The 13,619-nt window shown below is 33.4% G+C and overlaps 2 protein-coding genes and 1 pseudogene across 2 annotated transcripts; 2 read left to right on the forward strand and 1 right to left on the reverse strand.

Annotated features, from left to right (window-relative positions):
* The first annotated feature begins 792 nt into the window (after positions 1 to 792).
* On the forward strand, positions 793 to 1,236 carry LOC133813597 (secreted RxLR effector protein 161-like). The gene is made up of 2 exons (XM_062246873.1): positions 793 to 864; positions 943 to 1,236. Exons 1-2 carry the CDS (start codon positions 793 to 795, stop codon positions 1,234 to 1,236), a joined length of 366 nt encoding a protein of 121 aa, XP_062102857.1.
* Positions 1,237 to 4,829: 3,593 nt separating this feature from the next.
* On the forward strand, positions 4,830 to 5,841 carry LOC133813613 (uncharacterized). The gene is made up of 3 exons (XM_062246874.1): positions 4,830 to 5,179; positions 5,262 to 5,503; positions 5,591 to 5,841. Exons 1-3 carry the CDS (start codon positions 4,830 to 4,832, stop codon positions 5,839 to 5,841), a joined length of 843 nt encoding a protein of 280 aa, XP_062102858.1.
* Positions 5,842 to 9,666: 3,825 nt separating this feature from the next.
* LOC133813629 (photosystem II CP47 reaction center protein-like) lies at positions 9,667 to 10,440 on the reverse strand (annotated as a pseudogene).
* Positions 10,441 to 13,619: the final 3,179 nt, after the last annotated feature.

Consider the following 13,619-nt stretch of genomic DNA (forward strand, 5'->3'; position numbering starts at 1 on the left):
CTGATGCTTTGCAGAATGTTGCTTGGAAATCTGCTATGCAAGTTGAGTTTGATGCACTCCAAAAGAATGGAACTTGGTCCTTGGCTCTTTTGCCTCTAGGGAGGAAGGCTATTAGGTGCAAGTGGGTTTTAAGCTCAAAGAGAATGCAGATGGTACTATTTCCAAACATAAAGCTAGGCTGGTTACTATAGGTTTTCTTCAACAATATGGTTTTGATTTCACTGAGACCTATTTAGCCCTGTGGTAAAGCAGAGTACCATTCGTATTATACTTACAATTGCTCTTTCTAATAGTTGGTGTATAAAGCAATTGGATGTTAACAATGCATTCTTGAATGGGGATCTTAGTGAAGAGGTTTACATGGCCCAACCTCCTGGTTTTGTGGAAGTTGCTTCTCCTCATTTGGTGTGTAAGCTTCATAAGGCTATTTATGGGCTTCGACAAGCACCAAGATCTTGGTTTGACAAGCTTCGCAATGCATTATTTTCTTTTGGCTTTATCTGTGCTAGAGCTGATAAGTCTCTTTTTGTTCGCTTCACTAACCATCACATAACTTTTGTATTAGTTTATGTTGATGATATATTGGTTACAGAGAGTTCACCAGATGCTATCTCAGCTCTAATCACTAGACTACATACTTCTTTTGCACTCAAAGATCTTGGTGATCTCAATTACTTTCTTGGCATCCAAGTGCAACATACTACTGATGGTCTCTGCCTATGCCAAAAGAAGTACCTTACTGATTTGTTGTGCAAGGCTAAAATGTAGTATGCCAACTCTCTGCCAACGCCTATGTCTGGTGGTGAAAAACTTTCTGCCTTTGGCAGTGATCCTGTTCCTGACACCCACTTTTATAGGAGTCTTGTGGGAGCACTGTAGTATGCCACTATTACACGATCTGAAATCTCTTATGTTTTCAACAAAGTCTCTAAATACATGCAGTCTCCGCTTGAATCTCATTGGAAAGTTATGAAGAAGATCTTGCGGTATCTCAAAGGGACTTTGGATTTTGGGTTGAGCCTTAAGAAGTGCTCTAATCTCTCTTTGACAGGATTTTGTGATGCATATTGGGCATCGGACCCAGATGATAGCCGCTCCACTTCAGGTTTCTATGTTTATCTTGGTGCAAACCTTGTTTCTTGGGCTTCTAAAAAACAGCGCATTGTGTCTTGTTCAAGCACGGAAGTTGGGTATCATAGCTTAGCAAATGCTACAGTAGAAGTTGTATGGATTTAGTCACTTGTGTTTGAAATTAGGCTTCCTCGAGCTTCTCCTCCAACAATATGAATATGGTGTGACAATCAAAATACTATATTTCTTTCAGGCAATCCAGTGTTGCATTCCCAGACCAAACACATTGAGCTTGACTTACATTTTATTCGTGAGAGGATATTGAACAAGCAGCTCATTGTCAAACATACACCAACATGTGATCAAGTTGTTAATATCCTAACTAAAGCTTTATCTAGCACCAGATTTTTATTTTTAAGAGACAAACTTAGAGTGGCTTCTTTAGGGGGGGTTGAGAAGTTGTTAGTTAGTTCCAATTCTGTTACATTTATGTTATTGTACAACTGTAGTTAGTTTTGTTTTTTGTTACTCTTCCTCGGTCTTAGGCTTGTATATATAAGCTATTCAGGTGTAACTTATACACAATACAATGTCTCTAATAATCAAATGTTTTAGATTACACATCAATGGTTACAAGTTACCCAATGTTTAAAAAAACAAAAGAAAAACAAAATATTAATTCAGAAAGAATGTCTATAGCTTATTCAACCATACAGTAACCTTCATATTTGATATCCTTGCTGAAATTGCTATACATAACCAACCAATAACCTTTTTGTCTAATTATTTGCTCAAACTAATATAAAAACCATAAATTGTTATAGATGATATATCATAGGTTATAGTTTACACATCAAAGGTTACACGTTACTCAGTATTTAAGAAATATTATTTATAAAGAGTTATCACTTACGTAACAACCTAGTAATCCTTATATATGATTGTCTTGTTGAAACTACCATACAAAACCACACAATAACTTTCCTATGTAATTTGCTTGCTGAAACTAGTGTATTTTAAATTGTTGTATCTTTAAAAATATATAAATGATAACCGTTGACCATCTTATGTGATTTACTTGCTGAAATTGGCATACAAAACTAGACAATAACCTATTTTAACCAGTTTGCATCCTTAAAAAAATGCAAATACCAACTAACAATGTTCTTATGTGATTTGCTTATTGAAACATATGAGAAATTAAAACAACATGGATATTATTCATAAATCTAATACAAATGGCTGACAAATATTTTGTTTATTGTGTTACTTTTTTTCTTTTTACACTTATTTAAATTAATAACTTTAGTTTTCGAGAATAACCCAAACTTGAAAAAAATATTGGTAACACCATGTAACCCAGAACACCAAGTGTGTTACCATATTCATTCTCCAACTTTCTCTTGCACCTGTTTGTCTCATTTCTCCCTCACGAAAAACAATGATGATTCCACTTTTCAATAAACATTGTTGACATGTGTTTCATGATCGTGTTTCTCTTGCCTACATGATCCTAACCCCTCAAATCACATGTGGCACAACCTCATTTTGGGCCTCGTGTGGAGCTTTTATTTTTTGGTCAAGTTACTCCATCCAATCTTTGGTGATGACGATGTCTCTTTCCAAAACCAAGCACGCACATGAGTTTCTATCGTTGACTGGTGCATAATCCATCTTTGGATCAACTTCGAAAGACTGTCAGAGAGGATGGAACTTGGTCTTTGAGAAATCTTGCAGTTTGAAGCTTATTCTTCTCATTTATGCTATTCTAAGTGGTGGTGAGCCATATTTCCACTTCCTCGAGACTCCCCACGATGTGAGCTTCAGAACTTAATGCTTCACTTCTACCATTATTAGAGTTGGGTGATGTCATTGTCATTTCCATGCACCACTACAAAACTCCATTGTGCATTGTTCAAACCCTTAGGGTGATACAAATTGAAGTACCGAACAAATCCCATCTTATTAAAAATTAGACTAATAAATCTCATATAAAAAGAACTATAAATTTTGAGAAACTATGTGTTGTAAATTTCCATTATCATATTCTATTAAAAATTACACACTTCACCGTATCTGTCAAAAATTTGAAATATACGGTCTTATATATATACGGTTTCATATTTCCAATATATGGTATTTTTAAGATTTGTCTATTTTTAATTCATTATTCTTTTATAATTATGCCCTTGATTATTTTTTTTATACATGTTTAATAAGATTATTTTGTGTTTTTAGGACTTTATGCAATGTCCCAAGCCACAGTCGCAACCCGATTTTCTAGAAAATACATTTTCTAGTGGCCGCGGCCGCCAAGAAACACTGGTCGCGGCCAACGATCGATTTTTTCATTAATTTTTTAATTTTAAATGTATTTTTGAAAGGGATATTAAAGGGGTTAGGATTAACTTTTATAATAACTTTGGATGGCGAATTTTAGAAGCTAAAGCAGTAGAGGAGGAGAAAATACATCATCTTCTACATTGTTCAATCTAGTTTTTCTTCCTTCTCAAAACTCCTTTATTTTCATTGAATATTTATGTTTGTGAATATAAATGTGATTATGGAGTAGTTTTCTTTATAGTCGAGGGTTATTTCAAAACCCTAGACATGATATCTTAAATGCATTGATAAATTTTATTCCTTCTATTCCCTTATATTAAATTGTTTCTATTTTTCTAATTTTATGCTATGAATATTGTGAGACCTTGTTAGGTGGCCAACTAATTAGGGTTTTTCATTATTCTACTATCATCCTAGGATTTCTATTCACCTAATAGTTTAGGATTCTAAGTAGAGTGATAAATTGCAATTAGGGTATTGTGACGGGTATTTTAATTGTGATGAAGAATAGAACATAGGTTAAATGAATTGCATCCCCAATGAATTTGTTGCCTAGATTAACTTGTTTCCATTGAATGTAATGATTTTCCTAGGTTAAATAGATTGCATGCTTAGTGGGTTTATTGCTTGATAAAAAGGATTAATTAAGAGCACTTAGCTTTAACTAAATATATTAGGGAAACTAGGATAATTAAAGGGTTAATAGTTTAATTGGGAATAGGAAATATTATTCATTATTGTTGATAGATTGATTGTCGAATGTGGAGAATAATTCTTAACTGTTTCTTTAAAATCATACTATCCATTGTTCTTTGTTCATTGCTTTATTTTATGTTATTAAATCTTGAAACAAAATCTCCTATTTAATTCTTGTTTTTATTTTGAATGAAAATTGAATAATAGTCTTCGTGGGTTCGACCCTTTCTACCACTTTACTAATAATTTAGTGAGTAATAAGGAATAAATATAATTAAATTTGGTACGGCGTACGACACCCATCAAATTTTTGGTGTCATTGCCAGGGACTATTTTATTTAATTTGTTATTTATATTTTTTTTCTTTTTTTACTAACTTGGGTTATAAGTTGTGATTGATGTTTTCAGGGCTTGCATAGAACTTGATTTGAGACATGGCAATGTACTATCAACACTGTTATGATCCTTAAATGAATAGATATGGCCCATATTCTAACAATTACAATTCACAATGGGAGGAATATTCTAATACTTAGTATGATGGAAATCTATATTTTGATCTGAATTACTATTCTCCATCAAAATATAATGAGTTCATGCCACAATATTCAGATCCATCAATTGGAGATCTCATCAATGCAATGAATGCTAGCAATCACCAACTTCAAAAGATGCCAGAGTAAGCTTATGGGTCTTTTCCTCAAAAACCTCCTACAGGAATGTCACAAGATCAGGAAACATCAATTTCAGATATGCTAAAAACATTGGTGGCTTCAACTATACAGACCCAAGTTATTCTTCAGAGTACAGAAGCGTCTCTCAAGAATTTGGAGAGTACTATGGGAAAAATTGCTACATCATTGAATAATCTTGAGGTTGAGAATATTGGAGAATTACCCACAGAAATGGAGAGTAATTTAATAGAGAATGATAGTACCTTATCTCTCCAAAGTGGTACACAACTTGACACGCCACCTTATCCAGACATAACATTTGATCTAATTCCAACTCAAGAAGTCAACAATTCAACCCCAAAAGCATCTCCTCCACTAGAGATTGAAACTTTCACGTCAGTTGGTCCATCATCACAGAACATGCTACACAAACAAACTATTAGATCGTATGTCCCTATTCCTCCTTTTTCATAGTAGATTGACAAAATTTAAGAATGAGGAGGAAAATAAGGTGATCCTTAAAATCAATATTTCGCTCCTTAAAACTATTAAGCAAGTACCACCATATGCTAAGCTTCCTAAGGAGTTGTCCACAAATAAAAGGAAACTGAAGAGTGATAAAAAGATAAGTGTGGGGGAGAATGTTTCTACTATTCTCCAAAGGAAGTTGCTACCCAAGTGTCAAGACCTTGGGGTGTTTATAAATCCATACACTATCGGTAAAACTAGGTTTGATCATTGTATGATAGATATAGGAGCATCTATTAATGTTATATCTTATTCTATTTTTGCTTCTTTAAATCTAGGGTTATTAAAAGAAGCTAGTGTTATTATCCGATTGGCTAATCACACTAATGCGTATCCCCTAAGGATAGTTGAAGATGTTTTGGCGCAGGTTCAATTTGGTAGGCCATTCTTACTGATTACAAGTACAAATATGGATGTCAAAGTATGGGTACTTACAATAGAATTTGATGGTGAAGTTATACAGTTTGATATGTTGAATTCTATAGATAAGTACAGGGGGAAGAAGGTTATGTTAAATGACCCACCATAACAATTATGACCACATCAGTCAGTCGAGCTAACGACGTTAAACAAAGCAAACTTGTGGGAGTTTTTCTTACCCTTATCTTTTTTATTTTGCATTTTTTTTTATTTAGTATATGCCTTGAGGACAATGCTTAAATTAAGTGTGGGGGAAGGGAAAATTGCATGTTTTATTTTTATTTATCATTTCTTTAATTGTTATTTGTGTTTGTGTTGTTTAATTGATTTAAGTTTTTTTTTTTTTAGTTTTTTTAGGTTTTCATAAGCATGGTTATGTTGAAAGTTGTCTATCAATGATAAAACTTATGATTGAGATAAGAATATGTCTAGGAACTTGATGAATTTTGCATGAATTGTGTGTTTAACTCTTGTGTGGTTGTTACTTAAGCCTAATCTTTGATTTTTTAACATAATGTGTGTACAATTAGATTTACCTTTTCATTATTGTTTGAAGATATTTATGCATGATATTACTTATATATAGTCTCGACCACTCTAGAAATCATTGATTAATTATTTGAGGTGAAATCCTAAGTACACATGATTAGGATGATGATTAGGGTATGTTCTTTGGATCGTTTGAGCCTTTCAAGCTTACCAATGATATCTAATACCCTAGTTTTCCATTTTTGAGCCATAATGACTAATATTTTATTCTATGAATCCAATATCTAAACCTCCGCAACTTGAAAATTTTATCTTTCCTTGTGACCCATTACACCATAGTTTTATATGAATGTTTGATTTTGTGGGTTGGGTTATGTATTGTAAGAAGGGGAATTTTGATCTACTTTTTCTCCCAATGAAGTTGAATTAAAAGAAGAAAAAAAAGATAAGAGAAAAAAATTATGTATTGAAAAAAAAAAGTTTGGCAAAAGTATAAGTGTCATGGAAATAGTAAGATCGATATGAAAATAAGAAAGGGAAAGGTTTTGTATTTTTTAATTGTATGGGAAATTGTTAGGAAGATCTAGAGAATAGAATGAATATAGGCTATGATGTGATTTAAGCTTAAATATTCATTTTTCATCTACCTTTAACCTTGGCCTTACATTACAAGCCTTTAAAGACATTTTGATTCTTGATTATGTGTGTTTATATTAGTGGAGAATAATTGGTTAATGTCTATGGAGTGGATGTTTTTCATTATAAATATTTTCTATACAAAAGACTTTGAAACATACTTTGACATGTATAAATTGATTCGGGTGCATGTGATTTGGTAAAATTTGATTGTGCATAATCATAATAGATCAAGTTTAAGTAGTGACTGGGCATTGAGTTGAAATTCTAAGGTTGTAGAATTCGGATTTTTCTTATGACATATTTGTTTGATCAATTTTTTATGCAACTAACGCTTTCGACAAAACCATTGCATATGTGTTTAGTTTTTATTTTGTTAGCTCGAGGACAAGCAAATGTCAAGTGTGGGAGAATTTGATAAATGCCAAATTTGTCTATTTTTAATTCATTATTCTTCTATAATTATGCACTTGATTATTTTTTTATATATTTTTAATAATTTTATTTTGTGTATTTAGGATTTTCAAGACATTTGGATGAAAACAAATTAATTTGGGATGTGTTACAAGCAATGCTTAAGCTCGGAATTACAAGTTAACTTCACACTTGATTTTGATAATTTTCCAATACTCCTTTGGAAATATTTCAAGAAATAAAAGTGTTATATCTTTCTCTTAGCTTTCCATAGCTTTTTGAATCGTCAAATTCCTAGTTATATCTAGGAAGTTATGGTTAAAATGCCGTAAGTACTTACAAATGAAGAAAACCGAAAAAATTAAAAAATTGCTACGTTCGTGGCTAGCCTTATTCCAGGTCGCAGCCAGGGGGACAGAACGCAGTGGCCGCAGCTAGATATGTCCCAGGTCACGGCCGGAGCCCAATTTTCTAGAAAATACATTTTCTAGTGGTCGCGACCAGTGATCAATTTTTTCCTTAATTTTTTAATTTTAAATGTATTTTTTAAAGGGATGTTAAAGGGGTTAGGGTTAACTTTTATAATAACTTTGGATGGAGAATTTTAGAGGCAAGAGCAGAAGAGGAGGAGAAAATACATCATCATCTACATTGTTCAATCTAGTTTTTCTTCCTTCTCAAAACTCCTTTATTTTCATTGAATATTTATGTTTGTGAATATGAATGTGATTATGGAGTGGTTTTCTTTATAGTTGAGGATTATTTCAAAACCCTAGACATGAGATCTTGAATGCATTGATAAATTTTATTCCTTCTATTCCCTTATATTAAATTGTTTCTATTTTTCTAATTTTATGCTATGAATATTGTGAGATCTTGTTAGGTGACCAACTTATTAGGGTTTTGCATTATTCTACTATTATCCTAGGATTGCTATTCACCTAATAGTTTAGGATTCTAAGTAGAGTGATAAATTGAAATTAGGGTATTGTGACGGGTACTTTAATTGTGATGAAGAATAGAACCTAGGTTAAATGAATTGCATGCTTAATGAATTTTTTGCCAAGATTAACTTGTTTTCATTGAATGTAATGCTTTTCCTAGGTTAAATAGATCACATGCTTAATGGGTTTATTGCTTGATAAAAAGGATTAATTAAGAGCGCTTTGCTTTAACTAATTATATTAGGGAAAATGAGATAATTGATTGCTTAAGTGTTATCTGCAGGGTTAATAGTTTAATTGGGAATAGGAAATATTATTCATCATTGTTGATAGGTTGATTGTCGAAGGTGGAGAATAATTCTTAACTGTTTCTTTAAAATCATATTATCCATTGTTCTTTGTTTATTGCTGTATTTTATGTTATTAAATCTTGAAACGAAATCTCCTATTTAATTCTTGTTCTTATTTTGAATGATAAATTGAATAATAGTCCTCATGGGTTCGAACCTTATTGCCACTTTACTAATAATTTAGTGAGTAATAAGGAATAAATATAATTAAATTTGGTACGGCATACGACACCCATCACCTAGCCTACATTATAACCATGTAAAGAACACATTTTTTTTCTATGCTACTAATACTTGTACTTGCTCTGCTATTCCGCCCCCGCCTGGCTGAGGAAGAATTACGGGGCGTAAAACAAGAAAATATGCTGATTCTGGTCGGGCATACTCGATTTTCATTTTCAACCTTTAAAGATTAAAGAAAGAAAAAGAAAGAGTAAGGCCATTCCATTTCGACAAAAGACCCATGCCCAAATTCCATAGCTTTGAGTCCGCAATCCCGATCATGATATTCCTACCCCCAAAGGGAAAGGTCCTTCCCTTTTTGGCCAATTGTGGGCGAGGAGAGATTCGAACCCCCGACACCATGGTTCATAGCCACATGCTCTAATCCTCTAAGCTACAAGTCCTACCCCGTCTCTATTGGATCTGTTCCCGGGAGTACCTTAAAAAAGGGCACCTTTCCTCTCCCCAACTGTTTCGGTTTAAGAAGATGTGAAAGTGCCTCTCTCTATATAAGAACGGTGCGTTCCGAGGTGTGAAGTGGGAGAGAAGGGATTTCATAATTGTGGTTTTGAATAAGACGACCTTTTCATTTTTCATTTTTTTTCTTTTTCATAGTTAAAAAAGAATGTAATAAGAATGAGAGGTGTTAACCTTTTTATCATCCTGGCGTCGAGCTATTTTTCTGCAGGACCTCCCCTACAATATCGTCACCACAGTAGAGTCTAACCATCATGTTCAGGATGGATTGGTGTGGTTCCTCTACGCCTAGGACGCCAGAATATCGAACCATGAATGAAGAAAGGCATGAGAGAAAAGCATATCGACTAGTGATTGTGAGGCCCCACCCCAATTCTTGACTAGAGGGGACACCAAAGGCCTCTACCCTTCCATCCACATAGTTCCAGCAACTACAAAAGCTGTAAAAAAGACCGCGGTAATACTACTGGAAAGGACGGTTTCAATATTTCCCATACGTAATCCTTTGTATAGACGTTGGGGCGGACGGACACTAATATGGAATAGACCCGCCAATATGCCCAAGGTTCCTACTGCAATATGATGAGAATTTATTCCTCCCGGAACAAAAGGATCAAAACCTTCCACACCCCATGCTGGATTTACAGCTTGTACCCTTCCCGTTAGTCCATAAGGATCGGATACTGATATTCTAAGACCATACAATCATGTTACATGAAATGCGCCAAAACCAAAGCAAACCACCCCTGAGAGAAATAAATTAATTCCAAAGATCTTGGGAAAATCCAAAGAGGGTTTTCCTGTACATTCATCAAAAAATATTTCTAGATCCCAATGCCAGATAGCTGCTAAAAAGCACAAGCCATAAAACGCAATATGTGCACCAGCCACACCTTCGTAACTCCAAATACCCGGGTTCGTTATAGTTCCCCCTGTGATACTCCAACCACCCCATGAATTGGTTATTCCTAAATGAGTCATGAAAGGTATAATGAACATACCTTGTCTCCACATTGGATCAAGAACAAGATCAGAGGGATCAAAAACTGCTAATTTGTATAGAGCCATCAAACCGGCCCAACCAGCAACCAGAGTTGTATGCATTATATGGACAGAAATCAAATGGCCAAGATCATTCAATACGACCGTATGAACACGATACCAAGGAAAACCCATGAAAATACCCCTCATATCAATGAAAAATAGACACTATGTAACTTTATTGCACTATAAAAAAAATCTACTAAGGACCTTACTTTTTTAGTTGATTATCTCAGGGAAATGATTCATATTTGTTCTACTCTTTTAGTAAGAATATTTTTTAGTTTAGTAATAATGGAACAATTTTGCTCGTAGGAACAAGAAGCGGATTTATTCTACACCCGATAAGTACCAAGACGCAATGGTCGGACGTTGATCGCACTTTATCTAAGTAACTGCCTCTTTATTTTTTTCATCATTCAAAGGATCCATTTGTAAGAATTTTCCTTTTTTATAATATGAACTAAACTTATTCAATCTATGTTATGTATAAAAGATGCTAAAAGATACAATACAATATTATTAAGACAATAAACATATTTATGCTTTCACATCAAAGTGAGATATAGTACTTATATTTTCTTTCATTTAATGCCTATTGGTGTTCCTAAAGTACCTTTTTGAAGTCCTGGAGATGAAGATGCATCATGGGTTGATGTATAGTGCGACTTGTCAGATATATTGGGTCATATGGTATTCCCCCATTCTATTCCCCGATCGAGATATCTTTCCTTTTGCCCAAGAAAGATTGATTGAATTATCAAAAATTTGGAGCGTGAAATGCAATGAAGTGCACTTAAATATATTTTTTAGGGGGGTATGCAAATTAATATTAGCAATTCAAATAATTTATGGTTGGCTTGGTTCGACCAATAAAATGAAGTATCCAGGCTCCGCTTAGAGGTTTTCCTTGACTTTGTCCGTGTTAACAAACAATTCGAAATGCCTCGACTTTTTTAGAACAAGTCCGAGTCAAATAGCAATGATCTAAAGCACTTATTTTTTACACTATTTCGGAAACCCAAGGACTCAATCGTATGGATATGTAAAATACAAGATTTCCAATCCTAGTAGGAAAGGGAGGGAAATGGATACTCAATTTAAAGTGAGTAAACAGAATTCCATACCTGATCTCATAGATACATAGAGAATTCCGTGGAAAGCTGTATTCGATGAAAGTCGTATGTACGGCTTGGAGGGAGATCTTTCATATCTTTTGAGATCCACCCAACAATATGGGGTCAAAAAGCCAAAATAAATTATTTTATCCCTCATAAAAAGAAAACTGATTATTGAACCCCTTTCACGCTCATGTCATGTCGAGGTACTGCAGAAGAAAAAACTGCAAAATTCGATCCAATTTATCATAATTGATTAGTTAACATGTTGGTTAACCGTATTCTGAAATACTGAAAAAAAAAATCATTAGCTTATAAAATTATCTATCGAGCCATGAAAATGATTCAACAAAAGACAGAAACAAATCCACTATCTGTTTTACATCAAGCAATACGTGGAGTAACTCTCGATATAGCAGTAAAAGAAAAACGTGTAGGCGGATCAATTCATCAGGTTCCCATTGAAATAGGATCCACACAAGGAAAAGCACTTGCCATTAGTTGGTTATTAGAGGCATCCCGAAAACATCCGAGTCGAAATATGGTTTTCAAATTAAGTTCTGAATTAGTGGATGCTGCCAAAGGGAGTGGCGTGTCGTCTTTTATAACAATAAAAATATCTTTTTTGGTTTTATTGATGGAATAGATAGAAAAAATATCAAGAGAATAAACAATTTTTTCTTCCATTTTTTATATTATTGTGATATCAATGGGTGTTTTTCATAGAAATTATATGAACAAATAAAAAGCAAAGCATTCACTATTTTTACTTTGACTTATATCTTTTACTTACTTTATATTGATTGATATTGATATTAATTGAATAAACCTAGGTTTTCTACTTCTTCTTTCATTTAATTGTCCGTTTACACCCTTTTCTTTTGTCTATGTGTTAATTATCTATCCAGTGTCAATCCAAGATAAATATTTTTTTTGTTGCCATTCCTCCATTGGATTCTTTTATCAACATTGAAATTCATCATTCATATTGACAACAGTCTATCAAATAAATATAATCTGATCATGGAGAATGGATAAAAACCTAACTTGAACGATCCTGTATTAAGAGCTAAATTGGCTAAAGGGATGGGTCATAATTATTACGGAGAACCCGCATGGCCTAATGATCTTTTATATATTTTTCCGTTAGTAATTTTAGGTACTATTGCATGTAACATAGGTTTAGCGGTTCTAGAACCATCAATGATTGGCGAACCTGCGAATCCATTTGCAACTCCTTTGGAGATATTGCCTGAATGGTATTTTTTTCTCGTATTTCAAATACTTTGGACAATACCAAATAAATTATTGGGTGTTCTTTTAATGGTTTCAATACCTGCAGGATTATTAATAGTACCATTTTTGGAGAATGTTAATAAATTCCAAAACCCATTTCGTCGTCTAGTAGTGACAACCGTCTTTTTTATTGGTACGGCAGTAGCCCTTTGGTTGGAGTATTCTACTATTTAGTGGAGTATTCTCCGTTTTTTTTTATCCTTCTAAATTAATTCTCACATGTTTCTGTTCAATAAGTAAATAATTTGTTTTAAAATTCAAACTTGATTTTACAGTAAATTCATTATTAAGTACAAGAAAAAAAAGAGTTTCTTTTTTCAATGATTTTTTTTTTATCAATTTTTCTATTTTTTTTTTTTTTGTTCAAATTCTAAATAATTTATAATAAGAAGGAAACTATGAAATAGGATCTGATGAAATAGGATGAATTGAGACGGTATTTTGTAAATACGTAATTATCTTAAATATATTAACTATCTCTTTATTTTTTTTATCACCTGGAAGGGACAAAAGAAACATCTTGTTCTTTCTTCAACAATTTCTGACCTCTAGTGGATCTCTCAGTAGGATTCGAACCCAGATGAAGTTCTGACCATCTGTTAGAGAAAAAAGAACGAATGGATCTTGTAGGATTCCCAAGAAATTCTTCGATTTCTTCTGGAAGCAGATGAATAATCATCTGCTTCTCACGTTCCGTGAATAGCCGGGACATTGAGGAATATCTAGAAAGAAATTTAGGGAAATGGTCTGATTCTATCTCTGTTCGTTCCTACTGAGAGACCAATTAATCTAAATCACTTTGCCAACTACATTAGTGGAGAGGGGTTATTGAGTTCAACATATGAAAGCATGAATTAAACCTTAGGATTGTTACTTAGTTTAATCTAGGGAAGATGGGTT

The sequence above is a fragment of the Humulus lupulus genome, chromosome 1, assembly GCF_963169125.1.
Source record: "Humulus lupulus chromosome 1, drHumLupu1.1, whole genome shotgun sequence".
Classification (NCBI taxonomy): domain Eukaryota; kingdom Viridiplantae; phylum Streptophyta; class Magnoliopsida; order Rosales; family Cannabaceae; genus Humulus; species Humulus lupulus.